The 20,417-nt window shown below is 52.8% G+C and overlaps 1 protein-coding gene across 11 annotated transcripts in view; it reads left to right on the plus strand.

Moving 5' to 3' along the window:
* The window catches only part of DAB2IP (DAB2 interacting protein), a 154,827-nt gene that overhangs the window by 107,649 nt on the left and 26,761 nt on the right, over positions 1 to 20,417 (plus strand). For 7 of the 11 annotated variants that reach the window (XM_063409533.1, XM_063409531.1, XM_063409529.1 and 4 more), the window contains 3 exons: positions 11,405 to 11,558; positions 16,150 to 16,248; positions 18,347 to 18,901. In XM_063409533.1, the coding sequence (XP_063265603.1) occupies positions 11,405 to 11,558; positions 16,150 to 16,248; positions 18,347 to 18,901 (808 nt within the window). Of the gene's footprint in view, positions 1 to 3,329; positions 3,725 to 4,020; positions 4,932 to 4,999; positions 5,145 to 5,357; positions 5,482 to 11,404; positions 11,559 to 16,149; positions 16,249 to 18,346; positions 18,902 to 20,417 lie in introns of those variants that run through there. The other 4 variants (XM_063409534.1, XM_063409535.1, XM_063409537.1 and 1 more) reach the window with 4 other exon arrangements.

The following is a 20,417-nucleotide window of genomic DNA, read 5'->3' on the forward strand; positions in this document are numbered from 1 at the left end:
ATATTCTGTCAGCTCTTGCTATACAGAGATTTATATGAAATCGTTTCTATTCCATTGAAGCAATTTTCAGAGATTAATTTTTGAGGGTATTAGCATTGATTCCTGAGCACACGTGCTTCCTCCTCCTGCCAGTGGTCCATATCCAGAGAAAGCTGCATTGTCTGAGCTGGAGGAAAGCTCACTTGCCCTAATTTATTGAAAAAATTAATTTTAGATTTAAAATAGGGTTTTCATTTATGAACCCTGCTCAATCTGTTCCTCACTCCCGAGTCTTCACCCTGACCTTTCCCTTATCTGGACTCCTCTGGGCTGTACACTGTGTTCATTAGTGAGACTTCAGGAGGGAGCAGCAGGTGTGGGCTGTGGATAAGGACTGCATGCACGCTTGGCTCCCTGCTTATCCAGGTACCCCTGGCAGCTCCTGGCTGTAATTTAATTTAGGGCAGTGCCAGGATTTGGACTTTTTTAAAGAGTTTTTCACAGTTTGTAAGTTTTAATAACAATTTTTACATCAGCTCTGGAAGTAGCAGCCTTTGGCATTGCATGGAGAATGCAGCAATGATACTTGCACTCAAAAAAATGAGCTGGAGAAGTGATGCAGTGCACCCCAGTAGTGCCAAGTTTAATCCCTGGAGTCTGGAATGCTGAGAGTCAGGATGGCCCAGCGAGGTCCCTGGGGCTGGCCTGGGTTTGGTGCAGAGCTGAGCCTCACACTGCTCCAGGGGAAACAAAGGGGTCATTCCCAGAAAAGGCCAGAGAAAATTTCATTCCATCTCAAATGAAGATTCCCATGAGAAGGATGTGCTTTATATCCATCCCTAGAAGACACTAAAGCCTATCTGGCTAAAAGGCAGATAGCAATTGGGAGAAATTAGCTTTATATCCTGGTGCCAGCTATGGATAAAAAACCACAAAATGCTTTGAGCTTTTCTTCTTTTTTCTTTAAGAGAAGTTCAGCAGCAACAAAAGAGTATTTTCCCAACTTTATTCTGATTATAAATTTTGCATTCTTTGGATATTGCTTTTTAAGAACATCATTTTATTGAACATCATTCAGCCTCCAAAGTCAACTCTGTCCTATTAAACTGAAGCCATTAGACAGGCCAGTATTGTTAGACAGAAGGACAAATCACAGGAAAATGTAGTTTAGATGCTAAAACATCTATTTGTGTTTGTCAGGCTCAAAGTCGTTTGCCACTGGTACCCCTCTGTAGTTTAGATTTGAAATTCAGAACTTGACTCCTGCAAATGCCTCGGCTCAAATTGTGGTTGAATGTTAAGTGGTGTCTCTGAAGCGAGACTAATCACACAGAATGATATTGGATGTTTGCAGGAATGGGACCTCACAAAAGGGTTTCCAAAAATCTGCTGCTAATAACAGTGTTCTGTTTTAAATAAAACCTGCAGAAAAGATGAGTGGCATCTCAGTAAAGACAGGTTTCCTGTGGATTGGGATTACACTCCTGGAGGAAACTCTAATGCTTATCCAGGAGAGCAGAAAAGTGAAGCTAATTATAAGCAGAAAGAGAACTTGGCCAGTCAGATGCACTGTGTGGGTGTTTGAAGGGGGGCTGGAGGCAGAGGGAAATATTCTTTCAGTGTGAACACTATTGAAACAGTGCCCCATTTTTCAGGGGTGCTCGAGTCAGCTCTGCCCCATCAGTGCAGCTCAGCTTTGGGGGTGAATGCAGCAGGTGAGAATGCAGTAACAGCCAGTCAGCTGTGCAAACTCGTGTATTGTAATGTTAATTGTGCTGGAATATGGGATTGTGCAAACTTTATAGAACAAGTGCATTTATGACATCAACCACTAGTTGATTTTAACTGTACATTTGGAGTAGATCTGGATAATCACATGCCCTTCCACTGCTAACTCCTCGAGGTTATTAGGAAATTGTTTGTTTCCCAGTGATAGACAGCGTGGTCATAAAGCACAAAGCACTGGCTTCACAGTCAATAAAAAGTGAGAGATATCTGGGTTTAATAGCTCCGAAAGGTAAACATGGCTGGAGTGTGGAAAGGCTGTGCCCAGAGGGTGAGAGGCAAAGCTGGGACCAGAGGAGAAAACATGACCCAAGAAAAGGGGAATATAAACAAATAATAACCGGGAATGGAAAACTTCCTGTAATAACCCATGGAAAAACACTCTTTACCTGCCCTGACTGGGCCCAGTGGCTGTCCTTTCACAAATGCCAGTTGTTGAGCAGTGAGCAGGGTGGGTGGTGCTGGGATCCTGGCAGGAACAGGAGGTGCAAATGTGCAGAAGGGGTGGGGTGGAGGTCACACAGAGCGCCCGGGGACAATGCCAGCACTGCAGGGGCAGTCACAGCTCTGGCTGTGCCGTGCACCTCTGTATCACTGCTGACAGAGGGAACAGCTGTCTGAGGGAAACAACACCTTGTGCACACGAGGGGTGAGCTGTGAGTTCGCTGGAAGGAAGCTGGATGAACCCTGGCTTGGGCAAAATGAGCTGAGACTTGGATGTACAAGTTCTCCTCAGTGGCAGTAAATGCTCCCTGCAGCAGTGTTTGAACACTGAGTCAGTGGAATGTGGCTCCTTCACTGCCTGGCACTCCCTGGGCACGGGGACAGAGCTGTCCCCAAGGCCCTGGTCTGCAGTTTTAGTTTCCTTCTGTGCCTCCTGAACCACAGGGGTGTCCAGTCCAGAGACCAGGGAGAGGGCAGGGGATGGCCTGTGCATTCCAGACCCGTATCCCAACAAGTTGGTGTGTTTTAGACACAAGCCCAGCCCCAGAGTGATCCATGGGACAGGGGCACAGTGACAGTCCCCATGTCACTTTGGGAAAACACAGTTGTCATTTGCTGAGGTGAGTGTGGAGAATCAATGTGCTGCACGACAGTGCCACAGGCTCCAAGGTCAAACGTTACCTCATCCCCTGATGCCTGGCTCACTTCCCAGTCCTGGACAGACCAACCATCTGGAATTTCAGGTTTGGGCCAGGGGGAATTCAACTGGGCCGTTCCCAGCAGACAGAGTTCCTTTGCTGGGTCCTGCTGGCCTTTGCTGCCATGTGGAAGCTGTGGCAGAGCTGTGCTGGGTCCTGATGGCAGCTGGAGCTGCCACAGTTCCCAGCAGAGCCAGTGCAGGCTTGGTGGGTTCAGCACTTCGTTCCAGAGTGTCCTAATAAAGTGTCTGAACGTGCAACAGAGACCGTTCCAGTGCTGGGCTGCACTGGAACCTGAATCCTCCCTCTGTAACTGGCTCTCCACCCACTGCAGGTGCGAAGGCTCGTTCCAAAGTTCAGGTTCTGCGTTCTCGTGCCTTGCCAGGAAGATAAAAGGCTTGGTAAAACTGTAACTTGACCTTAGCATTTCACAGCAGCCACGGAGATAAGCTGCTGAAGGAAATACAGAGAGCAAAACACGGATGGCTCTGGGGAAGGGGAGCCCACAAGGCAAGAGCTCCCTGTGAGGACCCAGGAGGGGCTCTGGGGAGCCTGGCAATGGCTCTGCACTGCTGACCAGCATCGCAGGCTGGCAGGCACCCTGGCTTTGCTCTGCCACACAAAGGATCCCTGTGCTGCTGCTGCTGCAGATTTGAGAAGATTGACTGAAGCTGCCTGTTATTATTATTTTTGGCCACTCCAGCAATGTATCAAAAACCTGACGCTGGGTTGATGCTGGTGCCCTACTTTATAGAAGCCCTGAAAAGCAGATCAAGGACAGCGAGCTTGTCTCTCTGCATGGCATCTGCCAGCAAAGGGTGAGAAAACTTCAAACCGCTAGTGGGGGGAATGGGGGAGGCAAAAATGAGGCAGGATGTGCTAAATCCAGAGCGCTGTTTGCACACTTCAAGGGAAAGGGGGTCTGCATGTCCTGCACTAAGGGGGAAGGTGGGACAGGCAGACACTGGGTGCTGTGCTGCCAGCGTGGCTGGTGAGCTGGTGCCATTGTCCCCGGGGCATGTTGAGGACCGGTTTGCTCTGGAAGGAAGGGACCCCGCTGGCCTTAGGTGACCGTGCTCCTTGTTAACCAAGGCCAGCAGTAATGCTGCTTGACGTTTTGTGGATCCTTTGGCAGTGAGAGGGTCACGGCCACCTCTCTGGCTGAGAAGAGGCACACAGGGGAGGCTGTGCAGAGAGTTAGCGTTGGAAGTGGGCAGAGAACCTGCGAATTTTGTCTCGTTTGTCAGTGCCGTGCACGGTGCTGGCTGGAAGGATGGTCCGTCTGGGAGTCCGGCTGGTGCGTCCCTGCAGGAGGCGAGACTGGTGCCTGCTGACTCGGGCAGGACCTGCCCGTCTCCCTCTCTGAGATCTGCTCCCTTCTCCCGTGCTCTGGGGGAGCCCCGAGTATTCCATTCACTTGGGGATGTTCACCGCTCTTGGCGTTCACCCCTCCGAAGCTGACCGGCGTTTGCAGCCCCGTGCCGGCTTCCCCTGCTGATCCGGAGCTGCCTCACATCAGCGGCAGGATTTGTGCTTTGTGCAGACATGGACAGTAGCCTTTGAAGAGTGGAAGAGGAAGCAGCCATCAGTAAGAGGCAGGGGACAGTGCCATGTGGTGGTTTTTCATTTACTAGATAGTCCTACTTTGTTCTTGATGAGTAATGGAGGCATTTGAATACGCCAGGATGACAGCAGCAGTCTGGCTCTGGGAGCGTGTCGGCGTGGGCTGGCTGAGGATGGTGGCAGTCGGGACAGCGGGACCATGCCGCGCAGCCTTCCCGTCTCCTCTCCGCCGCCTCACAGCTCCTCTGCCGCTCACCTGCTGCCCCGGGCCCCGCGTTCCGTGAGGCCGCCCGGGCCTGAGCCCCGCGCCCCGGACCCCGCCGGGGGCCCGGCCGGGAGCCCCCGGTGAACTCCGCGCCGATGCGGGCGCGCTCCGTGCGGGGTGCGGACCATGGCTCACGCAGGGGCCGCCGGCTGCTGCTGCAGGCGCTACTCCCTGCTGTGGATCGCGCTGCTGCAGAGGTCAGTGACTCGGCTTTCCCAAACGGGAAAGGAATGCGGAGCGCGGCCGAGGGCAGGGACAGGCGGGCGGGCGGTGCCGGGCCCGGAGACGCGGCGGGGACGGCGGTGCCCGGAGCAGGCGCCGCACGGCTCGGGCTCCCGGAGAGCTGCGCTTTACCCGGTTATCGCAACAGAATGAGGGCGACGGGCGGGACAGGCGGGATGAGGCGAGGGGTGAGCGGCTCGGGGACCACGGGGCGCTGCTGGGCGGCGGTGGCGGGGGACGAGGGGGAACCCCCGGCCGCGGAGGAAAGCGAGATACACCCGCTGCCCCCCAAAGCGAGCCCGCGCTCCGGGGGTGGCGGGCCCGGGGCGCTCTGCCCAGCTACAGCGCAGCCAATGGGCCGCGGCGGGGCGGAGCGGCGGCGGGGCCGGCCCGGGGCGGGGGCCGGGGGCGGCGGGGCCGGGGGTCCCCGCCCGCAGCGGCGGCGGCGGCGGGAGCGCGGCATGGCCCAGCCCGAGCGGGGCGGCGGCGGCGCGGCGGCGGCGCGGCGGGGGCCGGGCCCTGCGGGTGAGTGCGGGGTGCGCGGCCGTGCCCGGGGTGCGCGGGCAGCGCCAACTCCGCGCCCGGGCCCGCGCCCCGACCGGCGGGACCCGCACAGCGCCCGCTGCGGAGCGGCCGCGGCGGGGCCGGGGCGGGCCGGGGGCCGGAGCGGGCCGGGGGCCGGGGGCCGGGCGGGCGCGCAGCGGGGCCGGGGCGCGGAGGCCGCCGCGCTGGAGGGACCGGCGCTGACAGCCGCTCCCGCCCGGCGCGGCCCGGGGATGTGCGGCCGCGCTCCGTGCCTCGTTCCGTGCGTTCGCGGTTTGTTTTCATCCTGGGCGGCGTTTCATCATCCGTGGCCGGGCTCGGCAGCCGCGCTGTGGAGATGGGCCTTGCGGCTCCATTTCCGTGTGGTTGGTCCAGGAGGACACATCCTGCCTCGCCTTTGCCGCCTTGTCCAGATTCCGCCTCCAGACTGATGTTACGCAAAATTGAGGTGATAAAATCAAACCCCTTATCCCCACCTTGCTCCCCCTGTGGAAGGTGGTGGTCCCAGGGTGTAGCTCGGAGCACCCCGAGGGTTCTCCCGCGAGTGCTGGCAGGGAGCAGGGGGCTCTGGCCTGGTCCCCGTGTCCCGGTTTTGTTCTGGTGCCATGGACGTGCCCCAGGTGCTTGTTGGCCCCTGCTCTCTCCAGGGGCTGTGCTGTGGGAATGACTTTGTTCCTAGGGCTGTGCTGTGGCTCGGGCTCCGAACTGGAGTGGTGGATCTGTCAGTGCTGTTTGCATCAGATGTCCCCAGATCTGACACTATTTAGGCTGGTGTGATAAAAAGGCGTTTTTTGATATAAGTGTTGATTTCTGTTGAAAGTGTCATATCGACATTCTGCTTATGCGAAAGAGGCTCCTTGAAAACATTTTTGGTGATTGGAATTCAGGTGTATTTCTGACCACCTTTGCATCCTGCTCTGGATGCCCTTTCCTTGCTTTTGCAATTCCTCTCCTCTTGCACAAATGCCATCGGTGTCCTTGCTGGTGTCCTGGGCTGGGCTTGCAGGCTGCCCCTGACAAACTTTGCAGTGGCACGTCGTTAAACAAATACCCAGGAAAATGTCACAGGTTAAAATCATCCTTCAGGTTTGCTCTGGCAAAAACAGCATTTGGAATCTGGTATGAGCTGACAGAGTCCTTTTGAATGTAATTAATCCTGCTGCCAGTTGAAACTGAGAACAGTCTGAAAACAAGGGCAGGCATTAATAAGTTTAATTACATGGCCTTTGTGTTGCTCAGGGAAGGTGTTGCGTTAGTGAGGGCAACCTGTAACGCCAGGTTCCCATCGTGAGTGTGCTGAGCAGAGTTTCCCAGGCAGAGATCAGCAGCTGGAGTTCAGGGAACAGCAGGAGAAAGTTTAGGGCAGCAGGACATGGAGAAGGGTGTGCTGCTGCATGCTGAGACTCCATCCCCACGTCCTCTTCTACAGGAAGAAAAACATTCTTCATCTTGTGGAAGCCTGCGAGTTCTCCTGTGTGCTGTTGGTGGTGGTTATTCCCATGGCATCGCTTCCATATTTATTTGTTACTTTGAAGCAGGATGAGGCACAGGGGAGGAAGGGATGAGAGCTCCCAGCAGCGCTGGTGAGGTCAGCGGGAAGCGGGCCCGGCGGGGGGGTCACAGCGCTGCGGAGCCCGGGAGAGCTGTGCAGGAGAGGGGAGCAAACCAGAGCAGGGTGGGCTCTGCAGGGCACACCCCGGTGAAGCAGCAGCAGGGAGGCTCAGGAGGGACAGGGCACAGGGCAGAGCTCCTGGCTGGGGCTGCCAGAGAACGGTGGGTGATTTACTCCCATCTGCGACTGTTAAAATCCTTCTCCCATCTGATGGTGCAAATCAATTTACCGGAGTTGTGCACTTTGTTCTCAGTCATAACAAACCCCTAATCCCCGGGCTGGAGACAGATTTAGATTCTGTCTGTGCTGCCTGTGGATCTGCCGGGCTGGGAGGGCCTTCAGCAGGAGAGTGCAGGGGAGGGGGTCAGGGCTGCCCTAAAGAACCCAGCTGGGCACAGAAAAGAACTGTCAGCCTCAAAGAGCTGCTCACAGGGATCTTTCCTGGCCAGGAGATGTGTCACAGAGTCAAACATGTAATTTGGGAGATCAAATCCTTCTGACACTGGGGAAGCATGCACGCTGCCAGCTCTGCAGCCGGTGTCAATGGGACTTCTTCAGCCGAGGGCCTGCACTTCCTCCAGAACTTCCCAATCTGCTCATGCTCTCAGAGCACAACAGGAGGAGGTTTAAGAAAGGATCTTCATTTTTTTCCCCATGTTTCAGTGTTGGGTTTTGTGCCTGTTCCCTTCCTATGCAGCCACCCACCAGGTTCTCTGTTTGTTTCTGTCTCTCAAAAATAATCAGGAACATTTTCATCATAAAACCACAGGAGCAGCAGCCAGGTGGTTTCAGGCAGGTGAGGCTCTGAAATGAGGACTGACAGAATTGCCTCTTTGCAGCACTGTTTGCTGCCTCCATTGCTCAAAGCCCAGCCCTGGAGTTGGGTGAGGAGAGGATGGATTGTCTCTCCATGCCTGTTTTTGTAAGTCTTCTCTGCAGTCCACGTAGTCCTGCTTGGATTTGGTGATACTCAAGTGGCTGTGGAGGGCACAGGCAGAGGGGATACATCCCTTCACATGGTAATGTTTTATGACTTTTATTATTTAGCACAACAATCCTCTCTGATTGCTCTTGGGCAGCAGAGCTCTTTCTTTAATAACCAGAGACTGGCTGCTGCTCCGCAGGACTCGCCAGGTCAGTGCCGGTAGCAGTAATGTTATTTCTCTTTAGAACTAATGTGGTCTTTTATGAGATTTTTTTCCTCCCCCCTTCATTTCAACTGAACTTTAGGCAAGTAAAAAGGGATTTAAAAAAGGCCCTTGGCAAAAAGAACTGAATGTGCTGTTTGGAAAGAGGGTTCCCGCTGTGAGATGGCTCTGGGCAGCTGGCCGTTCCCAGCGTATTAAAACAAAGGTGTAGGATTGGAATTGGATCAGCTGACGTAAACCAGGACAGGACCTGGAATACACAGCGAGTTATTGGAGCAAGAGATCGGATGGCCCCACAGGCAGCATCTTCACAGCGATGGTGGGGGATGAGTGTGAACAAAGTACCTCTGTCATCCTGGCAGTGTGTGTTCACCGTCAGCAAATGGCCTTCCTGGTGCGTTTGGCTGTTTGGGATGGCTGATGGACAGCTCAGGTCTGCAGGGACTCAGGTGTTGCTGTGGGTGCTGCTCTCAGGCTCAGGGCAGCAGCTCGTGGCCTTTCCCTGACTGCTGGCATGAGGGGAAGGCTGTGGGAGCAGCCACAGGGACTGGCAGATGTTTTCCAGTGAATGGGCTCCTACCACAATGCCGAGGGCCACGAGTGCTCTGTGCCCTGGAAAAGGGATCAGAACGAAAGCACCGTGTGCCCTTTGAAGGCAGGGAGTGGGACAGGGGTGGGACAGAGCCCTGGGAGGGGGCTGAGCTCGTCCTGCCCTGCCAGGGCTGCTCTGGCACAGAGATCCTCATCCCTGCTGCTGAGAGTTCCAACAGCTCTAATTAATGACATCTCCCCACTTAGCTCTTGATGCACAGATGGGTTTTTAGGGCTGGTCTGAGACCTGCAGCGCTCCCCCTGCACAGAGCAGCAGAGAAATTTGTCTGCTGCTGACCTGGGCTGGATCCCAGAGCGCTCGGGGGTGAGAACATCGTGGGAGCAGGTCCTGCTGAGCCAGGGACCTGACAAAAAACCTCCCTAGAAAAGTTCCCTTCATTCTAGGATTCCCAGAGGCGTTCAGCAGAGCGTGGAGGGATATAAACACACATTTGCTGAATCTGGTGAGAGCGTAATATGTCCTGAGAAACTCCCCCTTGGTAATCCTTTGAATTGCACATCTGCACTCCCACCCGTGGCCATCCAGCTGCAGCAGTTTTAGATGAAAAATAGACTTGTTTTGTTTTAATTTTTACAAAAATTCTTAGGCCAGCATGAGGCAATGTGATGTACTGAGTTGTGGGTTTATTTTATCAGTCTTTATATTTGTCTACACAAGAATGCAAGTCTCAGCTTGGCTATTTACCTTTTCTAATTTCATCTGTAAAATATGGAAATAAGATTTACCAGAAATGCCTTGATTCTGGGCTTATCTGGGCTGGGTGAGAAGTCTGTACTGTCAGTTCTTGAGCTGCTGGATATTAGTTCTGCACTCAGCATCCAGAGGTAACTTGATCTGTCTACCTGTATTAGAGTTAATTCACAGTATCATTCAGAGGAAAAGGATGGGGACCCTTTTCTCTGAAAATAGTGTAAAATTGCCACAGAGTACTGGGAAATGACTGTGCTGGGTTCCTGGAGATCAATTTACTCGCCATAGAGACGTGGGGTGAGTGGGCAGCTGAGAGAATGGCTGATGGCATGGGGAGCCTTTGCTGGGGCTTCTGATCCAGCCCAGGACTGAGCCAACCCCAGCAGGGCTGCAGGGCCTTGGGGCTTGGTTGTCCCCTCAGAAACCCTGTGCTGGCTGCTCTGCGATGTTTTCCTGGGGTCACCACAGCTGGAAATGTCCCAGGGCCCTCAGGCAGTGTCCCCAGGCTGGGTGGCCCTGGGGAGGAGGTGGCCCTGGCGCTCAGAGCTGTCCACGGAGCAGCTCAGGCAGGGAACCAGCCACAGGCAGTTCTGTTATCACCTGGGGCTTCATGCATGGCCTGAATCTTAATGGCAAATCTGGAGAAGCACCTGTTTATCTGCTGCTGCCCTTTATCTGAGCATCTCCTTGGGCTGTGTTCTGGATCCAGCCTGGAGTGTGATTCACTGGAAGGGATGGATTTTGCATGCACTGTTGACATTTCTCTCTGTTTTGGTCAGCTTTATTCTGGAGAACAACAAAACCCAACACACGCATCAGAACAAGCTGGGAGCATACTGGGAGCATACTGGGAGCATTGTTGTTTGGTTCATGAAAGATCACGCTGGGAATATCACAAACTGCCCTTATTGCTGTCCTCCCGTGCCTTTGGAGAAGGGTCACACTCGTGTGGACAGGGACACTTGGTCTCTTTGGGTTCCCCAAAGTGCTTGCCAGAGGTTTTAAAGGTCAGAGTTACCAGGGTTGGAGCTCTGGCATAGAAACATCTGACATGGTGCAGGCTGTAGAGAAGGCAGCTGCTCCCTTTGCACTCAAGTTATTTTTTTCCCTTGCCACTTTATGGGTTTGCTGTGCTTTCCCTGGGAGTACTTAACCATCTTTATTTTTTTTTTTTCCCCTTGAGCTCTCTGGTTTTGCTTTAAGAGTTACAGCAGCATTGATTGTATTGGCTGTCTCAAAAATGGTGCTCTGCTCACTGTCTGTGGGCTCCCTGCTGCTAAATGCTGCCAGTGGGGCTCCAGAGCATTTAGATCAATCGATAGGGCTGTGATAGCCTTGTTTTCCACACTGTCCCCATCCCAGGGATGTGTGTGACAATCAGAGAGAGCGCATGGGCCCAAGGGTTGTTGGTGACAGATCCAGACGTGGGTGTTTGGTGGGACTCTGGCACCACCAGAGCTCAGCATCAGCCAGCTGCTCTCCAGTGCACCCACACTGCCACACAGCACAGGGGAAATCTCATTTAGGAACACCCCACACCTGGAAGTCTCCCTCAGTAGGTGTGGTGGCCATTTAGAGTTTGGTTCAGTTGTTCAGAGACCCTGCAGGGTGCAAACCTCTAAAGAATTGACTCCTGACTGTATCAGAGGTGGGAAACTTTGTTCTACTGCTCATACTGACTGTCATGGAACTTCTAGAGTAGAAATTACAAATGGGACAGTGTAGCAGGCCCTGTTCTCCAGGTTATTTCATGAAAAACATTCCCAGGAACATCGTGCAGTTGTTGCTGACAGGTTTCTCTGGGAAGGAGAGCCCCCGCTGACAGCGACGTTTTTCCTGCAGATCCCATCTAATGCCGAGGCTGAAGGAATCGCGCTCCCACGAGTCCTTGCTCAGTCCCAGTAGTGCTGTTGAGGCTTTGGATCTCAGCATGGAGGAGGAGGTGGTCATCAAGCCAGTCCACAGCAGCATCCTGGGACAAGACTTCTGCTTCGAGGTAAGGAGCCGTGCCGGGGCCAGGTGTGGGCTGGCACCTGGGCTCTGGCTGTCACCAAACACTGCTGCTCACAACTGCTACACAGAGACCATTCCAGAGGCAGAAAATTGCTCCCATCTTTCCAGGGAGGATCATATCCACACAATCAGAGCAATGAGCTCCTTGTGAGCGCTGTGGCAGCAGAGCTGCTGGCACAGGTGCTGCGCTGCTGAGGGCTGTGTATCAGCAGAGCATAAATTTGTTTATGCTCCTACAGTTTATGCTCATGCAGATATCAGGAAGTGCTAATCCCTACTCAGTGCTCCCAAAGACATCGCATGTGGTCACAGAGCCAGCCTGCTGCTGGCAGTGGGAGTGTGGAGGACTTTGTCTAGAAAACTGAAGCTTCCCTTGTTTGGGTAAATAGAAAAATCTGTGAGTATTTCAGATTACTTTGACATCTGTTATGGCATGTGGTAAGGTCTGTGCTAGCGGGAGGGAGGAGGGCATGCACAACCCAGGCTGTAGCTGGGTAATTCAGCACAGGATATTTTGGGAATCATTTGTCCTGGATTGTGGATGGCACAGTGTTATTGCTGATGGCAGTGGCTGGGTATAGAGCTGGGAAATGCTTTTCTTACAGCACTAAGGTGGTGGATATTTGTGTTCCTGTGAAGAGCAGGTAGCACTGTTTGAGCTTGGACACAGAAGCAGATAAATGGTGTGGCTGTGCGTGGATTGTGCTGTGGGGGTGATGGGGCTGCAGGCTGTCCTTGGATGGGTAGTGCTGGGTGAGAACACATCAATGTTCAAGAGGAATCAGGCTGAAGAGATGAAGACATTTTTCTTCACTGAAATTGGCACATTTTGAAATAAGTGAGTTAAAAGATCTATTTCTTAAAATATAAGTGGGTAACATGAAAACAGTCTTACCAAAAAATAGCCTCAAACACAAACTCTCTAGCTGGCTGAGGTATAAATTTTGCAGTGCTGTTCATTCTTTGTGGAATTGAGCAAGTGCAATGGGTCAGGAGGGGAACAGTTTTGTAAATTATGTGTCCTCTATTACATTCCACTCAAGAAAGATAAAATGAAGCTAGATGGAAAATAAATGTGACATCCATAATATAAGAGTTATTTACCAATTCTGTTCAGCCTGCAAGAGGAGAGGAGGGGATATGAACAGAACTTGTAGAAAGTTGAGTGAGAGGGAAATTACACAAGCCATGCACTTGGAAGGAGGAAGAAAATTTTGGGGTTAAGTGAGTTGGATAAAGAGAAGTCACACTGTAAAAAAAGAATGTGTTAATTGCTGTTCTGCAAACCCTGCAGAGGAGAGGAAGAATGCCAGGAAACAACAGGGACATTGATTTGTCACTGGTGGCTGCTCACCAGCAAGCTGCAGCGGGAGGGAGCGAGGTGAGAGCTAAATGGCACTTTGTGTCACTGCCCTGGTCTCGTGTCCCCTGAGAGCCTCCTCCAGGCTGGGAGTGAGGGCAGCGCTGGAATGAGCTTGCATCTCCTGGGATCCCTGCTGGGCCCACAGCACTCAGGTGTCACTGCTGGACACAGAGGAGCTCAGGGGTGTCCTGGAAAAGCAGCTCTGACCGAGAAAGGCCTGCCAGGGCTGAGGGAGCTGAGGAGTTTTCTGTACAGAGGATGGAGAAGGGGCTGCACTTGGTGGTGCTGCCTCATCCCTGCCCCTGAGGCTGTTGTGGAGCTGCTCCCTCGGGAGATGCGTTGGGAGCAGCTGAGCAGTGAAGCTGTGCCCGGCACTGCCCGTGCTCAGCCCTTCACCTTCTGGTGGCCGGGCAGGGATGGAGCCCCGGGAGCTTCTCCATCCCCGGCTGGCCCGTGGCCACCAGGGCTCACCTGGCCCAGCTCCCCCCGGAGCTCTGACACGGCTGCAGATGGAGGGGAGAGGAACTGGCAGCACACCCAGACCGAGACAAAAGCGAGAGGTGCCAAAGCCATCTGCAGTGGAAAACAACCAAGTGGCTCTCTGGGAGGCAGCTGGGGGATGAAGGTGCAGGGAATTGTTCCTCCCTTCCATCTCCACCACCCTGCATTAAGGCACGCTCAGCCCTGCTCCCCTCAGCTCTGCCAGGGAGCACAGTCAGCACCAGGGCAGGGCTTTTCCACAGGCTGCATTTGGCTTTTTCTGCTTACTTAGTTTTGTGAAACTTGCTTTTTTCTCACTTGCTGAGTACTTGGCAGTCGGTATTTACTTGTTTCCTTCATTGATTTTTTTTTTAAAAAAAATTACTCAGCATCATCTTTCTCCTTGCAAGACTCCTCAGTCAGCAAATCATCCCGTGCCACTGCGCGTGCTGCGTGTGCTAAATACGCAGTGGGCAGCTCGGGCAGTGCCAGGGGCTGGGAGCCCAGGCTCCCCCAGCCTGTTCCTGGCCCTGCTTTTTGGGGGTCCTGGCCCAGGCAGGGCCTTTAGGGCTGAGGGGCTCTCGTAGGTGTTGGCAAACCAAAGCCTCGTGCCGTGTCACAGCCCTGCCTGTGGCTGCTCAGTACAGCTGGGCCCACTGGCCTCATCCCGGCCTTGCCTCAGCAAGGGAGAATTCAGCAGGGCTACATTTAGCAGCACTAAATGTGATCCAGCTGTGCAAACCCTGAACAGTGCTGGCCCCCTTGGGACGCCTGGAGCGGGCACGGCTGGGCCCTGCCTGCTCCTTGGGAATCCTCAGAGTCTGAGCCAGGCGCCCCCAGGGCTCACCCACCATCCCCTCTCACTCTGGGTGTGTCCCTCAGGTGAAGCCACCCTGCACCTCAGCACTGTCTTCAAAAGACAGGATTTTATCTGAGCACATCACCTATCCAAGGACTGGGGATAATGAATAGGAAAAGTAACATTTCAGAAATTAATGAGTTTTATTAATTGAGTTTATCCTGTACATTAAAAGTATTCCAGCATATCCAAAATCTTGATGAGACCAGAATACTCTCTTTATAAAGATAATTAATATCTCATGAAGATCATTAATGCCATATAATATTTAAGTCAGAACTCAAAGCTGGGATCTGATTGCAGATCTGGGGAAAATCACATTTTTGGTCACACATTATACATGTGATCTTCAGCTCCCATCAGACCAAAACACACTTCATACCTGACACACAATTTTCCCCTTCTCTCACTTCAGTGTGACAGTTACAGGTTTTTTAGGTTTTGAAAGATGAATTTATAATTGGTTTAAAATTGAATAATGAATTTGGCCATGATAATGCATGTGTTTACCTAAGTGTGGCAAGAAAATCCAGTGACAATCCTGTGTGCCAGCAGAACTCCACGTGGGAAGGCTCAGGGGCGGAGGTGACAGGAGCATGGGCAGCAGCAGAGGAGATGAGCAGGGGGGTTTGTCAGGGGACATTCTGAAGGAGCTGGAAATACTCTGGAGTGTGAAAAGATGCTGGAAAGATCACTCTGCTGTGCCTGGTATGGAGTCTGTACTTGGAGCTACAGGAGAGCTTGTGCTCAGCAGAATGGATTTTGCAGGCAGAATATAAAAGCGTGCGAGGACTGGGAGAGTGCCTGTCTGAAGGAGGAAGCCTCTGGAATATCAAGAGTTGGAAGAGCCTTTGCGTTTTTATGTAAAGACAGAACAGGCCTCTTCTCATTCTGCCCTGGTCTGTGTTCAAAGGAAGGGATGTGTTCAACTTATCACTGAGGTTTGCTAATGACAAATCTTAGCGAGTGCCAGCTCTGCTGTAGGAACAGGTTGGGCTTCTGGGAGATACATGAAATTAAAGGAGATTGTGTCTCCCAGAAGCTGATAACCCAGTGCACAGTGTGTAAACACAAACACTGGGAGATGATAAAGCACTCACAAATAACTCTGCAGGTTGAGACTGGCGGAAATGAAGCTCCGTGGGGAGTTATTTAAAGCACCAGCCGGGTCCATTCGGCCTCCCAGCAGAGCTGCACATGGTCAGTGCTGCTGGACAAAGCAAATGCAAAGGGCACAGGGCTGGATGGCAGCGTGGGGAATGTCTGTGTGTGAGGAGCAGTGCAGGGACCCTTTGGCTTTGATGCCAAAAGTTTGGTGTGGGGGCACAGGAAGAAGACTTGGTGCTGGCATTCCGGGCTGGGGTGTACTGACCTGTCCCCGTGACCTGCACAGCCAGGGCTCCAGGAGCAGCAGGACACGTGGGGGAAGGTGGGAACGCAGCCTTTTCGTGCCCAGTGTTCTGCTGGAAACAAGGAATGGGTTGTTACTGTCACAGGCTTTGGGCTGAGCCTGGAGGAATGCCAAGTAACCACTCAGAGTTCCAATTTATCTTTAGTTCATCTAAGGATTTGCACTTTCTCAGTTGTGGAACTTGGTGGTTTAAAGCATCACATGCATGGGGCCCATTATCTAGTGTTTTCTGGTGTGGAAGAGGAGAAGTAATTGGAATTTGCTTCTATGATTATTTCTGTGACATACAGGGTTGTCCTGTTTTTCCACCAGCCTTAGGGGCTGTTGCTTCATGCTTGGGTAAAGCTGTTTACTTAAAAAAAAAAAAATAAAACCCACTAGCATCTTCCCTAAGCCCCCTTCTCCCCCCAGCCACACTGCAGTTTGCTGGTCAAGACATAATCCTGTTCCTTTCCCTGTAGGTGACAACTTCATCAGGAAGTAAGTGCTTCTCGTGTCGTTCGGCAGCAGAGCGAGATAAATGGATGGAGAACCTGCGGCGTGCCGTGCACCCCAACAAGGTAAAGCTGTGAGGAATTGCCTCTGCTCCAGTTCAGTTCCTCGTTATTACATTTTATAGCCCAGTGCATGGGAGCAGCAGGGGACGCATTGTCATTGGAGTGAGGCAGTGCAACTCTGGGTCAGCCTTTCTCCATGTTGCTTTCTTCCACAATTACATTTACAGACAAGCGCCAATTATTCCTTCCCCTCTCTTCTCAGCACATGCTGCTTCAGCTCTTGCTAAGAATTGATCAGACCTGAGGAATCTTCAGAGTTGCTGTTACTGATGGTACTTCCCACTTCCGTAGGACTCTGACCTCCCCAAAGCCGTGGGACAGATGTCAGGCAGCTGCCAGCAAAGTCACAGGCCTGAACAGTCTGAAGAGTTCCCGTGTCAGGGATGGAGAGCTCAGATGTCCATTTGCACAGAAGGCAGTGCAAGGCAGCTTTCCCTTCTCCAGCCAGTCGAGGTGCAAAGTCACCTCCTGGGATTTGCAGGAACAAATCCTTCTCTTCACTAGCACACAGGGACACCCAATATGCATTTTTATGGCCCCCCAAGACTAAGTACATCCTAAAATAAAACATACAGCTGCTTCTTCCCTGCTGTGCTGGAGTTGGCTGCAAAGATTGGTCAGGATTAATGCAAGATTCCACAGCTGATGAGCCCTACCAAGTCTTCTTCTGCTGGTCAGAGAAGACACAAATGATGGGATCCTGTGAACTCCTCCTGGCTGTGCACACTAATTCAGTGCAGGCGTGGTGGGTTCTACAGGGGCCCTCAGCCTCAGAGTTTGTTGTTCCCAGCCCAGTGCCAAATGTCAGAATAAAAGATTTCCTGTAATATCAGAGTGTGAGCAGTGGAGGGGAGAGGGACCTTCTGCCTGTTCCTTTAGTGGAGTTCAGTGGCTCCAGTGCTTTCCAAGGGCTTTTCCTGGTGATCCTGACCTGAGAGGGCTGTGGAAGGTTTGTGTGGTCACACTCAGCAGGAGAGAACTCCTGGGAATGTGATTTGGGGCTGGGCATGTCACTGTGGCCTCAAGGTGCAGTGTTGAGTGGAAATCCATTTGGAAGGGTTTCCGTCATCTCAGAACCTGCAGTAACTGATGGCTGACTTTCCATCTTTGTTTGAGTTCATAGACAATAAACTCTCTGACTCGATATTTCTGTCAGGGATTCAGTGTTCTTGTGCAGTTCCTGTGTGTACTTCCTGAACCTACAGTACCCCATTGTGGGCTTCCAGCAGAAATGTTCCTGCCCAGACTCCTGGGCTGAGCACAGTGAGCTGTGGCTGCTGTTTCAGTGAGGGGTTTCCAAACAAAACGAGGTTTGCAGAACCCCAGCAGTGGTGCAGCTGCCAGTGCTTTATCTTTGGAGTCACTCCTGCAGCAAATCCCCCTGGATGTTCTTCCAGGATGAGGTCAGCATCACGAGGGAGCTCTGAAAGATCCACACTATTCCTGGCTCTGTTATTGTTCAAAAGATACTCAAGGCAGATTTCTGTCTCTAAATTGCCATGATTCTCCCATGGGACATCATCTCCTGTGATTCCTCTCAGTGTTTAACTTGGGTGCTCTGGACTTCTGCCTAAAATATGGAGAGGTTTTACAAACAGTTCTTCCCCTGCCGTGGGTGGTGGCATTCCCACGTGGATGAGGTGATCCCTGGGTGTTTGTTCGGGTCCCTTTGTGTTGCTGTGTTACAGGAAATACCATGAGCTCAGGGCTGCTGGAGAAGGAGCAGGCTGTGAGATACCTGTCACAGCTCCTGCTTTGTACAAACCACTCAGGACCACTGAGGTTCTTTCAGATTCTTCAGAGGCCCTCTTGGCAGGGAATGGGAAATGCTGCATTTATGATTTGGAGGGGTTTTATCTCCCTTGTTCCTTATATTAATTGGCACCAACAGACACGGAGAGCACGATGATATTTTGGAAAATTAACATAAGTAGTGTTATTATGCAAATTCTTGAGAGCCAGTATTTCCTTAAAATAAAGTGTAATTAAGCCTCCGCTCATTTAGCACATCCGAAATAATTAATTCATATCTCCAGTTTTGTTGTGCTTGGCTTTGTGGGGCTTTTTTATTGACCTTTTTTTCTTTGCATCTTTTTTTCAGGACAACAGCAGAAGGGTAGAGAATATGTTAAAATTATGGATTATTGAAGCCAAGGACCTGCCAGCTAAGAAAAAGTACTTGTGTGAATTATGCCTGGATGACGTTCTTTATGCACGAACTACCTGCAAATTGAAAACTGATAATGTCTTTTGGGGGGAGCACTTTGAATTTAATAACCTCCCATCCCTCAAAAACATTACTGTGCACTTATACAAAGAGACTGACAAGAAGAAGAAGAAGGACAAGACCAACTTCATCGGGCAGGTGAACATCCCGGTGAGCTCGGTGACGGGCCGGCAGTTTGTGGAGAAGTGGTACCCGGTGGTGAGCCCCAACCCCGGCAAGGGCAAGGCCCCGGGGCCCATGATCCGCATCAAGTCCCGCTACCAGAGCATGAGCATCCTCCCCATGGAGATGTACAAGGAGTTTGCTGAGTACATCACCAACAACTACATGGTGCTGTGCTCGGTGCTGGAGCCCTCGCTGAGCGTCAAGAACAAGGAGGAGATGGCGTCGGCGCTGGTGCACATCCTGCAGAGCACGGGCAAGGCCAAGGTAGGACCCTCTGCCCTCTGCAGCGTCCCCAGGCACCGTCGGGAGCACTCTGGGCTGGGGTGGGGAAAGCTCCTCAGCTGGGCTTCGGGCCGTGGTTGATGTGCTCTGTTTTTCTTTTGATTGCAAACAAGCTGGTAGCACGCACAGCACGAGTTGCTTAATTAGCAGAGAGGTTGGTGGGACCACGAGACACCAACTGAGCCACTTTCCTTCACTCTTGTCCTTCTGGAGGCTCAGGGGCCAGGCTCTTCCTGTATAAACAGGCACGGTTGTGAGAGTAAGCAAGCAGGCACTTTTAGGATGGAATGTAAGCAGTGCTGGCCTGAGCTGTGCAGCCTGTGTGTGCTGGGTATTCCTGGGGAACCCTGCAGGCTCCATGCTCTGCACTGAGCACCCTGCACAGTGGGAGCTGAACAGGAGTGAGCAGCCTGTCCAGAATTCCAGACCAAGGTGCCTGCAGGCATGCACGTCTCTGCATCAGCTCTTGCTCTTCAGAGTCTGTCCTGCTGCTTTTGGAAGGGGTCCAGGGGTGCTCCCATGGCAGTGCTTGTTGGGGGTTGATGCCACTGACCCACACATGGTGGAATTTCAGTCTTTGTGGAGCACTTTGAGCCTCCTTCCCGGCTGGGAGTGCCCTGGCAGGTCTGGGGAAGACGCAGGCCAGGAGGAGGCAGAGTGGGAGTTCCTCCTGGTTGTAAGCTGTGAGGAGCAGGCAGGGTGGGCCGAGCTGGAATGTCCTTCCTTGCTGAGGTCCCCAGCACAGGGGCAGGGAGTGACCCCTGCTGCAGGGCACCCTCCAGCCGTGGTGCCTGGCACAGCCACAGCGGGCAGGGCCCGTGTCAGGGCTGCAGGAGTTAAAGCATCGCTGTTGTTCACTGTTACCATCTCCCTGCACTCTGCAGGGGAGAACTGGGGAAGGGCAGGATGTCCAGAGCTTTTGCAGTGCTGAGGAGACACAAGCTCCTCACCTGAGGGGCAGTCACAAGGCTCTGCCTCCCTGGCAGCTGCCGCTGCTGCCGGGCCCGTGGCCGGGCTCGTGGATTAGGTTTAGTTACCATCTGTCGGACGGAGAAGTGGCTTTGCCTCCTGATCTAGTTCAAGGCAGGCAAAGCTCGCTGAGAGGATTGGGAGCCGGGGGCCTGCTGTTGCAGCAGCAGAGAAAATAGCCCCATTAAAGCCTGCTGACCCTGGAGTGCAGGGAAGGACTGTGGTCCTGTGTAGAACAGCGTTGTGGTGCTGTGCTTGGTGTCTCTGCTCACTCCTGCCAGGGCTCCAGGGTCTCTGCTGCCCCTCGCTGTGGCTCCTGCAGCTCTAATGCCAGGCATTGTGCAAATAGCATTGCCATGAAAGACCCTGTCCATGGCTTACACAGCTCTGGTGCAGAAGTGTCATCCCAGCCGTAATCACCGTGGATCGTGTGTGGGCATGGCTGAGAGTGGTTGTCACTGCTCCAGCATTTTCCTCTGCCTCTCGTACTGGAGAGGCTCCAGAGAGAGCAAGTGTGTTTCCAGGCATG

Source organism: Prinia subflava, chromosome 12, assembly GCF_021018805.1.
Source record: "Prinia subflava isolate CZ2003 ecotype Zambia chromosome 12, Cam_Psub_1.2, whole genome shotgun sequence".
Lineage (NCBI taxonomy): Eukaryota > Metazoa > Chordata > Aves > Passeriformes > Cisticolidae > Prinia > Prinia subflava.